Genomic DNA, 14,682 nt, shown 5'->3' on the forward strand with positions numbered 1-14,682 from the left:
GGGAGGGCGCTGAGCACCTCGAGTCTCATCGTCAAGTGCATGCAGAAAACAAGCACAAGCACCGGAAGGAATGTGCGGCAAACCTGTCCCACCCTCCCTTACAACTATCTGTCCCACCTGTGGCAGGGATTGTGGCTCTCATATTGGACTGTTCAGCCACCTAAGGACTCATTCTAAGAGTGGAAGCAAGTCTTCCTTGAACCCGAGGGACTGCCTACGATAATGACTCCCTCAGCACTGCACTGGAGCGTCAGCCTAGATTTTTTTTTGTGCTCAAGTCTCTGGAGTGGGACTTGAACCTACAACCTTCTGACTCAGAGGCGAGAGTGCTACCCACTGAGCCACAGTCTTATCAGCTGTGGGAGCTTGCTGTATGCAAATTGGTTGCTGTGTTTCCTACATTACAACAGTAACTGCACTTCAAAAAAAGTACTTCAGTGGCTGCAAAGCGGGTTGGGACTTCCTGAGGTTGTGAAAGGTGCTATACAAATGCAAGTCTTTCTGTTTTTTCAAATGTGATTTGTTCAGTGCATCCTGTCGTACCCCCTCCCCCACCCCCAAGGTTGATGCAGCACTCTATTAGAACAGTATTATTTCATTTGTGGGGGATGGATTTCGCTGCAGTCGAGGCAGAGCGAATTACTATCTGCTGGGGCTATGAAGTCTTGGGTGTATGTGTGTGACCAGTTTTAGTTAGATCACACACACACACAATACATGTGAGAAAATAACCAGGAACTAGCAACAACGCTTACGTACGTGGGACTTCATAAAGTTGCAGCAACTGTTGTGGGTTCCGTGCAATGATCGTTCACTCTGTATTTAAAAATAATAAGAATGGGGAAAGAAAGGAAGAGAGAAAGAGGAAACTCCTAGGCAGCACGCTCCTGCGAAAGAATCATTGTGGCACACCCCAAGCAGCTCTGTGTGCCCACCTGACTGCGCTCTGGAGCAGTCCATTTTTCAGTGTGAGTCTGTGGTGTCAGCAGAAAGATTCAGTCAGGCAGCCAGGGCGGTGGAGAGAGAGAGAGAGAGAGAGAGAGAACACTATTCAGTAACGTGAAGGCAGAGAGAGAGAGAGAGAGAAGGGGGGCGGTTGTTCGACTTCCCAATCGTCTGCTGCAGCCTGAATCCCGGTTTAAAAGCTGCAAGGGAGCCCCTTGATGGAAGGGTTACTGCCCCCCTTATCCTGCGCTGCTATTTTTAAGCATCAGCTGTTGCAATATAAAGCAATGGATTAGAGTGTGAAGCCGGGGCAGGTTTGTGCAGTGATCAGGAGGAGGGGGGGAGGGTTTATTTTATGATTAAAGGGAGGTTTGCAGCGCCTGCATTTTTTTTAAAGAGGGAGAAAAAGCAGATCGCTTTGGAGCTGTGTGTGTGTGTGTGGATGGCAGAGATTCAGCCCAGGGGGGCTTTGCTACAGTCTTGACATGTTGGCCAGACCCGTGTAGAGAGAAAGAGAGAGAGAGGCAGCGGCGGCGGCTTGGGGGTAAGTTACTGGGCAAGAGCCAGGTCTTGTTCATTTCAGCCCCGAGTGTGGCGATTTTGTTGGATTTAAACCATTTAAAAAAACATTCTTCAGTTTCCATTCGCTTGTCTTTCTAATCCCCCCCCCCCTCCTCTCTCTCTATGCTATTTCATTTCCAAAGTAACAATCTTTCACTCAATAACCTGCCTCTCCTTCCATAGCTGGGAATCTGTTCCCAATTGCAATCCACACACATTGTGTAATGATTGTAATAATTCGAGACATTTATACAATTTGAAATAGGGTTTCTCACAGATCAGTGCCCACGCTGTATTTGACTGTAGACCTGTCTTAATGTAACGTTTTATTTAATCAAAATGATACATTTCAAGGGTCTGAAACTTTTTTTCTTTTACTTGGGAAATGTAAGTGTTGTGTTTGAGTTAATTTTGATTTCGGGATGTTTTGCATTGCTTGTGTCTCCTATCTTCTCTAACTCTGATGTGTAATACATACATACAGGGAGAGCACTTAAAGGTGCTGAAGCAACTGCAGGCCGATTTATGCTTGTTGTTCAGTGAAATTCAGCCAAATGTGAGAGGATAGCTGGTTTATGGATGGAGTTGAACTTCAGTTTCTGATCATTGCAGTATCAATTTACTCGGGCCTCTTTTTAGGCTTCTGGTAAAATACACAAAACAAGTGCATTTTTAAAAAAACTTTACATTGTTGTGAATATTCAATTGAGTGTTTTTCCTTTCTTTTATTAAACTTTATTGCAGTTGCCTGCTTACCAGGACCCCCTCCCTTTATCAGTAAATAAACTAGAGAACACCAAGATCATTGGCTGGTTCACCTTGAAGTTGAAAAGAGCCATTTAAAATTTACACCAGGAAAGTGACCTTACACCAACATTTAAAAGCAGGTTGACTTTTAAAGGAATTTGGATGTTCTATGTATTTATCACATGGTGGCTGTCACTCTGGAAAATGAAGAACTAATTCTGAAGAAGATCCTGTCAAATGACCTGATATTCTTTCAGATCTTGCCTCATTACATTGGTAATCCCCTATTACCACCTCTCTTAAATTCTTGGGGGGTGGACCTGTCTAAGAAATGGAACTGCCACAGTAGGAAGAACTATAAACCGAAACAGCACTACTTGATGTGCATTGCAAATGTGGATAATGTAAAAATGAGTTGCAAGGCAGTGGTTCTGATTATTAAGCCTGAACAGCTTAGTTCGATTATCTGAACCCCAGACAATCCTGGGGTTCAGATAATTGAGCTAAGCAGTTCAGGCTTAATAATGATGGTCCGGACCCCTCAATTAGATATGGTCTTGTAATTCACTTATGGAGTTATCATTTAATTCAAGCTTCTCATTCTCTATGGCAAATATAGTGTAGGTGAGAGAGGCAGCGGTCCAACAACTGGGTTAATTTCAATCAAGAGGAATTAGTCCTGCTCTAAATTAGGTCAGAGAACAGTTATATCAATTGAATATTTGATTGAGCTTAGCTCTGCTAACATGATAGTTAACCGACGCTTAAAACAGCAGTATGCCATGTTCGACTGCCTTTGAACAGTTGGACAACTTGATTCTTGTTTTGCTGATGAATTTTTAGCAGTCATTTTGAGGTATTTAAAGTTTAGTACATTATTATTTATTCCATTTTGTGTAACTTGTCATGTAAAAGTTAATGCATATTCTCAATCAGACCATACCGGCTTTGTTATCCTTTGTTTCAAAATAGAAAAGGAAAAGTAGAATTTTTAAATGTATAATTTTTGCTTAAATATATTGCAGCATTTCAGTACCTTAAATTAAGCATTACTAAAGAGTTGCAATGTGTATTAGGATTAGTGTTTACAATCTGTCATCGTGGACCCTGATTATGTGATTAAGTTGGCCTGTTAAATTTTACATAAACAATATAACTGCTGTTCTTCTAAACTAACCTATGCACAGTGCAATGGCCTTTTCCCATGCAATAGGCCAAGACACAGAAAAAAAAATATTCACGTACCACCAAACTTCAATGCAATAGGACTAGCCATACCAGAACCGATTTTAAATCAGGAACCACTTTAATGCTGGGTATCTATTTATAATAATTCTGTTTTCTGTCAAAAGTTTTCTTATACTAGGCTTGCATGTATCTATTACGTGGGTTTGGATTTGACTGCAGATAGAAATCAGTGGTTGGCTGGCCTTGTATTTCCGAAATCAGGCCGAACTAGTTGAAGGGCGTTGCGGCTTTGAGACATCTCTTCAAACTTGGGTTTCTGATCATTAACAGCGTAGCATTTTATTTTTTGAAGAAATAAAAATTCTGATCTCGGGATGAGTGTGAGATCATTGACATTCAGTTTTTATGTGGAAGAGAGCAGGAAGCTGTCTTTTTCCGAGAATTGTTGTAAGGAAGTTGGGGGAGGGAGTTGTTACTTTTGCCTACAGGATAGGTTTAAAGCTGCTTTTTCAGTAGCTTGTAAGGTCATTTTGGGTCATTGTGCTTTCCTTACTCTCCATGACAACCTTTCTGTGTCTTTCTTAGATTTTTTTTAACAGTTGTAAGAAATTCTCTTTAAACATGGTGCTGTGAATCATATCAGACATGGAACGAAGCGTCAAGGCTGTTGAGACCATCCTCAGCTGTTTCTTTACACAAGTTGTTTTTGCTTGACCAGTGTCGGATTTCACTGTTCAAAGCTACGACAGAGTGTTGAGTCATTGAGAGCTAAAGCATACAGTAGTGTATATGTACAAAGGCTTAATATAATGAAACAATAGTACAGAAAAAAAAATAATAGTCACATTGTTAAGCAAGAAACAATATATTGAACGAATTCCAGTGTCCACTGTGTTTCTCTGGGTTAAAGTACTGCCTGCAAGTTCTGACTTAACATGGATTGTAAAATGCATTTTGAAAGACTAGTGAATTCAATACTGATACTGCCCATCTTGAATTGTGTGAAGTCAAATAATTCAATAGTAAACCAACCAAGAATGTTGTTTGCAGAGGAGGAAAGGGAATGTGCAGTCCAGGTGACTTAAATTCCTCCCTTTGACATAAAATTGAAGTTAATCCCAGTTAAAATTGGATTGGCTTTATGATTGTTGAAGCAACCTTTTTTGTTAATGTACTGAGACATCATAAGTTGTAGAGAGCAGTCAGGAGATGCAATCATATGTGCAAGAATTTATTCTCGTTAAACATAAATAGGCAAACCAAAATTTAAAAAGATGACTGAAACTAGTGATTTTTTTTTTTTGCAAAGCCTTCTGTCTGGCTGCTTGTAAGGTTTTGCACAGAACATCAAGACATATCTTCACCGCTTTAGTGATCATGGGACATTCTTGGGAATCTCTGTAGTCAGCCTAGGATTTTTTTGTTGTTGTCCAGATCTCCTCTATGGCCTCGTATACTCTGCTGGCTTCTGCACAAAACAGGAAACTTAAGTGATTATGAAACCATAGAAAATGATGGCTTCCATTTTTGGATTGAACCCATTTTGCTCTCGATGCCTGAATACTGAATGCAGCTATTCCGCCAGTTCCCCATAACAACAGTAGACCAATTGCCACCATTGCATAATTCTTCCCAGAGTCATCCTAATGTCACGTCCACTAATTGTTGTGAGGGTGTGCCTTTTTTAAATCAGCGCTATTTTATAGGGCTGTTGCTGACAAGAGAAACAAAGTAAGAGTGAATCTGGTGGACTGGATTCTAGATTCTAAATGCAAACGTCTCCGCCTCTCTACCCCTCTCTCCTCCTTAAGTCGCTTATTTTAAAAAGTACCTTTTTTTCCAACCAAACCTTTGGTCACCTGTCCAAATATCTCTTTCTTTGGCTTGGTATCAGAATTTTGTCTGATAACTGTCTTGTAAAGTACCTTGGGAAATCTTTACTACGTTGGAGGGTCATGAATCTTTGGAATTCTCTGTCCCAGAGAGCTGCGGAGGCTGGGTCATTGAATATATTTAAGGTGGAGCAGGCTCGAGGAGCCAAATGGCCTGCTCCTGCTCCCATTTCTTGTGTTTTTATGTTTAAGGCGCTATATAAATGCAAGTTGAAGTACCTGAAGTTGGTTCTGATGTGCATGGGTACTGTGTTCCTGGAATATTTTGGAATCCTGGAAAATTATATTGGATATTTGCCTTTCTGGTAGTGTGCTATTTCAGGCTGTTACCTGAAGTACTGGCATGGAGTCAATCATGTTCCTCAACTGTCTCTTCTTTAATGAGGGTGTCTTGATATTAAACAACACCGCTGAGAAAAGCAGCAGCATTGCACAAAACTTCCAAACTGGTCAAATTAGCTGATGTGCTGGTTTTATGGATAAACACCTTATCTTTCAAAACACCAATCTAAATTCCATCCTTTCAACACATTACAGACAGATGATCACTGGCTGTATTTTATAACAGTGGGCTTGATTGCATAACTCATTGCAAGTATTGTGTCCAAATAAGCACTCTTGATGTATAACGGGCTTTTTCCACCTACACATTTTACAATGTTGTATTTCTTTTCAAAGGAGCTGAAGCAATGCCTGACGCTGGTTGAGCATGTGTCATTGTAATGATGTCACTGAGATTCTCACTGGTCCCATGAGATGCATCACATCGAGTGAAGAGCTATTTTCATTTTATTAAAAAAACGATTGGTATAATGAGTCATGGGCCTAATGCACCATTGTATAAGATATCCAGCTGCCTAGCCATCAAAGTTGAAGTTTGTACATGAAGGAAGAGAAATTTTGTTAGTGTACTTGGTCCAGTTTTTGAGTGGCCTTTCAATCTTTGTACAGGATCAAGTCTATAAAAAAGAAAGACTTGTATTTAGATAGTGGCTTTCACAACCTCAGGATGTCCCACAAAGCGCTTTACACCAAATGAAGTACTTTTGAAGTGTCGTTACTGTTATAATGTGGGAACCACGGTAGCCAATTTGCGCACAGCAAGCTCCCACAAACAGCAATGTGATAATGACCAGATAATCTGTTTTTTGTTCTGTTGTTTGAGGGATAAATATTGACCAGGAATAACTCCCCAGTTCTTGTTTGAAATAGTGCCGTGGAATCTCACCTGAGAGAGTAGACTGGTCCTCGGTCTCGTCTGAAAGGTGGCACCGCCGACAGTGCAGTACTCCCTCAGCACTGCCCTGGGAGTGTCAGCCTAGATTTATGTGCTCAAATCTGTGGAGTGGGACTTTAAAACCACAACGTTCTGACTCCAAGGCGAGGGTGCTACCCACTGAGCCACGGCTGAACTCGTATAATGATGTTTGTTAAGTATCCCAAAAATGTTATACATTTGTATCCTTTCCTGTTGGGGATGCATGGTGTCTGATTAGTCCATTTCCATGACCGCATAGGGAGAAATTGTGTGCAGTGAATTGAGGAGTTAATTATTGACCCCCATTTCTTAATACCTAGTTACGTCATTCAGTGGAGCAACAAGAACAACAGTTTGCATTTATATAGTCCCTCTTTTTAATGTAGAAGAAATGTCCCAAGGCGTATCAGAGGCATAAGGACAAAAGGGACACCGAGATTAGGTGGGTTTTAATAAGGGTCATAAAGGAGGTGACGGATTTCCAGAGAGTGGAGCACGCAGAAGCACAAAATGATGGGGTGGGGCTAATGCACAAGAGGTTGGTGTCGGACGAACAGAGAGTTTAGGAAGGAGAGGCTTGTAGCACTGAACCAGGAGATGGAGATAAAGAGGAGTGAGACCATGCAGGGATTTAAACATGAGCATGTTAAATTCTGAGGCAGTGGGGACTAGAAGCCAAAGTGGATCAGCACGGACAGGGCAGAATGGGATTCAGCTTTTGGATGAGTTGGAAGTTTATAACGGATGGGAGATCACCCAGGAGATTGTTGGAGTAATAGAATCTGGAGGTGTGGCTCAGTGGGTAGCACTCTCGTCTCTGAGTCAGAAGGTTGTGGGTTCAACTCCCATTCCATGGACTTGAGCACAAAGAAATCTAGGCTGACACTCCAGTGCAGTGCTGAGGGAGTGCTGCACTGTCGGAAGTGCTGCCTTTTGGATGAGACGTTAAACCGAGGCGCCGTCTGCTCTCTCAAGTGGCGTAAAAGATCCCATGGCACTATTTTGAAGAACAGGGAAGTTAACACCAGTGTCCTGGCCAATATTTATCTCTCAATCAACATGACCAAATAATCTGTTGTTTTGTTATCATATTGCTGTTTGTGGGAGCTTGCTGTGTGCAAATTGGCTGCCGTGTTTCCCACATTCCAACAGTAATTACACTCCAAAAGTACTTCATTGGCTGTAAAATGCTTTTGAGACATCCGGTGGTCGTGAAAGGCGCTATATAAATCCAAGTCTTCTAAGGCAAAGGGGAAGATTTAGTAGTAATGGGCTGAGATAGGGGTAGAGACGAGCTATGTTATGAATTGGATGTAGGCAGTCTTGGTAATGGAGAGGATATGGAGTCGGAATCTTCACCTAAGGATCAAATAGGATGTCGAGATTGCCAACAATCCGGTTCAGCCTGGGACAGTGGCTGGGAGGAGGATGGACTCCCCACCTAAGGGCACAGGCTCGGCGGCCTTCCGTGCTGTAACCATTCTATGATTCCATAACAGTCAAATCTAGATTGATTAATTCCACTTGTAATTCATAAATTAGCAATTCAAAGTAATTCTCCTTAAATTCTAACGATAGGACTACAGAGACGGAGCTATGTTAACATGCGTTCCACCTTAATTTATACAATTGAAGCACAGAATGGGGCTATTTGGATCATCACACCCATGCCGGCTCTCTGAAAGAGCTCTCCACTTAGTCATATCCCCTTGCCCTTTCCCCATATCCTTTTAAATTTAGCTTTTTTTTACATGTTTACCCACTTCCTTTTTAAAAGCTATTAAAGATTGTGCTTCCCTTATTATTTATGGTAGGGCATTCTATGTCCTGCATTCTAGGCCCTAACCACTCTCTGCATGGAGAATAATTCTCCTATCCTCCCCCTTTGTCTCTCTAGTGACCTTAAATTGATGTTTTCTACTTACTGACTGACCAAATCATTTTTTTTAAATTTCCCCCTTTATCTTATCCGAATTGCGAGGTTTTGATATCAGCTGTTCTGGTGAAAAGAGCACCAGTTTCTCTTGTCTTTCTTCATAACTAAAGTCCCTCATCTCTGGTATCATGTTAGTAAATCTCTTCTGTACCCTTTCCAAGGCCTTGACATCCCTCTTAAAGGAGCACCTTCTATTTGGATCATCACACCCAAAAAGAAGGTGCTCAAAGCTGGACATAATCTTCTACCTGTGGCCTAATCAATGATGTGTATAGTTTTAGCATTCCATCTTTACTATAGTACCCTGTGCCTCTATTTATAAAACCTAGTTTTGTTACAGCTTTAGCAATTTGCCTTCTCACTTTCACCGATCTATCTATCCCCTAACGCCCCGATTTTAACCTGGGGCAGGTTTGAGCCGGGTAGAGTGGGAGGCCTCCATGGACTCCTCCGCATGAGACCTGGGCCACTTTAACTCCCGGGTCTCACTTTTTTAAAATATGATTGTGATGTCTACCACCCAAAGGCAGCAGGACCAATGGTCAGAGCTGGCGGCCGATGGCGTCGGGTCCTAAGGGAACATTCTACCGCACGAGTTAAGTGCTGGGAGTGAGGGTTTCCAAAAGGAGGAAGGGAGAGGGAAGGCCGGGGCTGAGGAGGCCTGAAAATTCCTTACAGGGCCTGGGATGAGCACAAATGCTACAAGGAGTCCTCACAAAAATAAAAATATATATACTTGCCTTGTTGACCATTCTGCTGTTCTTAAGTTAAAATCGTGGCGTGGCGCCGGTTATCTCATTGGGCCACAACTTTGACACTTTAATTAGGCCGCACCTGCCTGTGACGAGGCCTCCACACTGTCAGAATCGCGGCAATTAAAATGTCAGGAGTGCAGAGGCTGTAGCCGTACTCATTTTACCCCCCCCCCACCCCAAACCCTGGAGTGCTGGGTTAAAATCGGGCTTTAAATCTCCCTGCTCTTCTACATTATTTTTTTCCATTTATTCCTTATTTCTACGTTGGTTGAAAATGTTCATGTTGTGTCCCCTACATTCAAGTTTTTTTTTAAAAAGAGGTTTGACATTAAGCGCAGGGGACATCACTGTTCACATCCCTTCTGTCTGAAAACATCCAGTAACCATCGCTCTGTCCTTCAACCAAATTCCTGTTGCTGCTGCTACATCTTCTTTAATACCATACATATCAATTTTATTAACAAGCCTCTATGCATGGTATCTTTCCAAACACCTTTTGAAAATTCATATGCACAACACCAATTGCATTTCCTTTATCAAAACACTGTTCTTCTTCTTGAATAAATTGATCATTCTCTCCTCCAAGAACTGTCAACAGTGACCTGCCTTTTTCAAATCCCTGCTAACTATCCTTTGTTAACCCATGCCTTTCTAAGTGAGTATTAATTTTATCACATATCTAGATGTTGGGATAAATTGCTGAATATTTTGGTACTAGATTTTCAAAGTTGAGTGATGAGACATAACCAATTTTTATATTGAATCAAATTAGCTAAGCTAACTAGGAAACAAGTGTATTAGAGTCTTGTGTTGCAAGCTGATATAGCAGACTTCTAGAACATGAAGAAATGGTGTCATACACAGAATGGAGAACAATCAGGATTGGTGAATAGTAGGTTTGAGTAAACACTAAATATTTGAAGACCACAACCCTTATTTATTTTTCTCATCTATGCCTTGTTATCTCTAGATTTGATTATTCCAAAGCACTCCAGGCCGGCCTTCCACATTCCACCCTCCGTAAACTTGAAGTCATCCAAAATTCTGCTCATCCAAATCATGCCCTAATTTGCACCAAATCCTTTTCACCCATCACCCCTGTGCTCGCTGACCTGCATTGATAAGCAATGCCTCAATTTTTAACATTCTCACTTTTGTTTTCAAATTTCACCATGGCCTCGGCCCTCCCTATCTCTGTAATCTCCAGCCCCACAACCCCTGAGATGTCTGCGCTCCTATAATTCTGCCCTCTTGCGCTTCTCTGATTTTAATCACTCCACCATTCAGCTGCCTGGGTCCCAAGCTCTGGAACTCCAGCCCTAAGCCTCTCCGCCTCTCTACCTCTCTTTCCTCCTTTAGGATGCTCCTTAAAACCTACCTTAATATCTCCTTATGTGGATCGGTGTCAGATTTTGCTTTATAACGCTCCTGCGAAGCGGCTAAAGACAGTTTACTGCATTAAAGGTGCAGTATAAATACAAGTTGTTCTTATAATCCATGTAACTTTGTCCTTTTGCTTTTATACGCAAAGGAATATCTCAGGCTTTCATCCATTATACATTCTCAAACCTTTCAGAAATAAGTGACCCTAGCTTGGTGGAGTTTAGTTTCTTCCCAGCAACCTCCTCTCACTCGCTGAATTCCCACGCTCTCCGATTTCCCAATCACAGCTGGGCCATCCAGTGGGGGGAAGGGAATGCGTATTAATTTATACACCTCTCAGTGGCTGCATTAGGGTGGACTTGGCAATGATCTTGACGAGCCAGTCACCTTCCTGCCAAGTCGACGAGTTGTGCGTTGCATGTGAGCGATTTAATGAGGCAGGGAATAGTAACTTGTAAAGTGAGGAAGGAAATGAAGACATTTCCCAATGTGACCTCACTGGCACTCGACACTTTGTGAAAGCTATTAGCAGTGACTGGGAGAACCAGGAACTGGAGGGGGGGGCAACCCCAATGGAACCCCAATATGGTTCCAGTCAGCACCTTTTTAGGAGAGAGGGCACGGAAGAAATGCTGCAGTAGATTATTTTTTCCTATTGCGAAGGAGCTTCCCATTGCCCACTTGGATCCTTTGTACACAGTAGCTGCATGCCTACCTCTGTTACCTAAGCAATAATTGGTAAAGATTGAAAAGTGATCAAAATTTGAGGGGAAAATTGCCCCTTTTTATATAGCCCCGTTAGCATCTCCTGGTGGTGCAAGACATTTTTCGCCTGGGGAGGGGCGGCACTACAGCCTCCCGGGAAATTGCCCAGGAGTTTGCGAAGGCGTTGGCACAGTTAGTGCCCCCGGGCCGTTGCAGAACCGACAATGCCATCATCGCCGTACGCGACGACCCCTTAACATCTCGTGAGGAAAATTGCCCTGCGGGCCATGAGGCTGGCGGATGTCTGCTCTCTGGGTGCTCCTTAAAGGGGAGGACGCAAGCACCCCGGGCTGCCATCTATTTTTGTTGGCCGACTCTCTGGTCGGCTCAATGATGGCAGCACTAGTATGGTCCGGGCTGCCATCGTGCAGCCTGGCACTCTGTCTTGGCTGCCAGGCTGCAGGACCAGTCGCACGCTGACCTGGTGGCTTAGTGCTGGTCATCAGAGGCCGTGCAGAGTGTGCAGTGGCCCTCCCCTTTAATCAAAGGGAAGGGGCGTTGAAGCGCATCAGAGCTACGCGGAGCATCTGTGTAGCGCTTCCTTCAACGCCCCGGTAACTGCCCCCAAAGGAAGTGGAGTGTGCGAGATTGTGCTCCGCTTCCTTTGAGGGACGGTAAAGGCAGTTCCGTTGCGGGGGTGCAATTTCTGCGCTGGGCGCTAAAAGTCCTGGCCCCAGAAGGTTACCGCCCTCAACCGGGGTGCAGGACAATTTCACCCCCTTTGTTTTTAAAAAGTAGATTCTTAATACAGTAATTCCTCCCATGCGCTGATATACCAGGTCTGCGTTTAGGACATGCATTGTTTATTGATTTCCTTGTTGGTAGAGAAACAATATAACACAGCTTTCTCTAGCACAATTTTTATTTCGCTCATAAAGCCACTGTTATACTAAAGTGGTCTACTGTACTTCAGACTCCTCAGTAATACTAGTGCTTCTCTGTAAAAAGCTGGTCTGAATGCCAATTTTTGCTCGGCCCATGAATGTGACACTGTGTGGTTTCTGAAGTACTACAGTAATCTGCTTTGTTTAAGTTTGTTTATAATTAATTTTAGATTGATGCCAAATGTTGAAAATGTAGATGGGTGGTTGTTGTTGGTGTTTAATAGTATTGAGCAATTCCAAAGAAGTTTGCTCACTGAACCACTTTTTGAGGCTCACGTCCCCCAAATACTGCATATTCTTTAGTGTTTTCAAAAGTGCACATTCAATCCTGCCAATTGTCACTCATGACCGGCAACAATCACTTATTTTGGCTTTTGAAAAGGGACCTGCTTTAAGTATGCAACTCTTTTTAAAAAAAAAAAAATGAAACGACTCCACATGTCCAAGTGTATATTCAATCTGTCTGAATCACAGGCACAAATATCACACCTAAATTTCCCTAATGTCAGTAACTCGGTATATTTTCTCGTGTGTGGAAATCTTTGCAAACAGAATTTCATAGTTTGGAAGTTAAGTATTTATTTTTCCTCCATGTTTCAGTCTCCAAAAGCTGAATACTTTACATTGCAATCGGGAGAAGGTAACTGCTATGAATTCAGGTCTGCTGTGGATACCTTCTCCTGGTTCGATGGAATCAGTCACTCCCTTAAGTAGTCCAAGCACCTTGCTTTTATGGGTGTTAGCTCCCACTGCCCTATATCTACTTGTCTGATATTGTGGCCCAGATGTGTCACAATGGAAGTTTCTTGTAACATGAAATGGGAAGGGTTAGCCAAAGGCTTGATGAAAGAGGTGGATTTTAGGGAGAGTCTTAAAGGTCGGGGGGGCGAGGGGGCGATGGGAAGGGGGAGAAGGGGAGAGGCATAGAGGTTTAGGGAGGGAATTCCTGAGCCTTGGGGCCTAGGCAGCTGAAGGCACGACCGCCAATGGTGGGGCTAAAGGAGGGAGATGAATAAGCAGTCGGAGCGAGCTGGACGGCGCGATCAGGGAGGGAGGACATGGTTGCAGCACTGGAGGAAGTGGTAATGTTAGCATCGTGGTAATGTTTTTGGACTAATAATCCAGAACCCTGGACTAATGATCCAGAGACGTGAGCTCAAATCCCACCACGACAGCTGGGGAATTTAAATTCAGTTAACTAAATAAATCTGGAATTTAAAAAGAAAAGCTAGTATCAATAATGGTGACCATGAAGCTATCGGATTGTCGTAAAAACCCATGTGGTTCACTAATGTCCTTTTTTAGGGAAGGAAATCTGCCGCCCTTACCCAGTCTGGCCTATATGTGACTCCAGACCCACAGCAATGTGGTTGACTCTTAACTGCCCACTGAAATAGTCACTCACTTGTACCAAACTGCGACAGAGAAGTATCACGGTCTGCAGCTGTTCAAGAAGCTGGCTCACCACCAATAAGGGCAATCAGGGCTGGGCAATAAATTCTGGACATGACAGCACGCCCACATCCCGTGGACACATACATTTTTTAAAAAGTTATAGATGAAGAAGAGAAAGGCCATGGATGATTGAAACATCAGAATTAAAATGTAACATTTTGAGGAGTTGGGCGGCAGCGAGGCAGAGTGTTTTAGGGAGCGAATTCTCAGAGCTTGGGATCGAAGTAGCTGAAGGCACGGTTGCTAATGGTGGAGCGATTTGAAAACCGGGGATGCGCAAGAGGTTAGGACTAGAGGAGTGCAGAGATCTCGGTGGGTTGAAGGACTGGAGGAGGTTACAGAAATAGGGAGTGCCGAGGCCAGGGAGCGATTTGAAAACCAGGATGAGAATCTTAAAATGTTTAGATAAACAAGTACCACCTGACTTCCCTCCTTTTAGCGTGCGTACTTTTCATTTTGTGTCTCCTCATGTCTGAACCCTTCAGAAAAGTAAATAACAGTTACGGGGTTAATGCTGTTTTTTTGTCTTTTTTTACAGGTTGAATTAAGACATGGCAACAAGTGCCGTTCCAAGTGATAATCTCCCCACGTACAAACTTGTGGTGGTCGGGGACGGGGGTGTTGGAAAAAGTGCTCTCACCATCCAGTTCTTCCAGAAGATTTTTGTGCCAGATTATGACCCAACGATTGAAGACTCTTACTTGAAACACACAGAAATCGATGGGCAGTGGGCCATTCTGGATGGTAAGTTAGTTGTATGTCAGCTACAGTTTGATCAGAAGGCTTATAGATTTATCCATCTAATAAGCACAGTTTTCTAAGTTACAGAAAGGATATTGATGTGGAGCACAGTGTTATGGACAGCAAAAGCTTTTTGTCGAAAAGGAGATATCTTGATATCTGGAGTTTTTTT

The 14,682-nt window shown here is 42.9% G+C and overlaps 1 protein-coding gene across 2 annotated transcripts in view; it reads left to right on the top strand.

Annotated features, from left to right (window-relative positions):
* Positions 1–869: 869 nt before the first annotated feature.
* Positions 870–14,682, top strand: part of LOC139259702 (ras-related protein M-Ras) — a 51,755-nt gene continuing 37,942 nt past the window's right edge. Inside the window, exons 1-2 of one of the 2 annotated variants that reach the window (XM_070875276.1) lie at positions 870–968; positions 14,308–14,513. In XM_070875276.1, coding sequence (XP_070731377.1) covers positions 14,321–14,513 — 193 coding nt within the window. In that variant the 5' untranslated portion in view covers positions 870–968; positions 14,308–14,320. Of the gene's footprint in view, positions 969–1,006; positions 1,490–14,307; positions 14,514–14,682 lie in introns of those variants that run through there. The other variant, XM_070875275.1, reaches the window with a different exon arrangement.

This window comes from Pristiophorus japonicus, chromosome 3, assembly GCF_044704955.1.
Source record: "Pristiophorus japonicus isolate sPriJap1 chromosome 3, sPriJap1.hap1, whole genome shotgun sequence".
Lineage (NCBI taxonomy): Eukaryota > Metazoa > Chordata > Chondrichthyes > Pristiophoridae > Pristiophorus > Pristiophorus japonicus.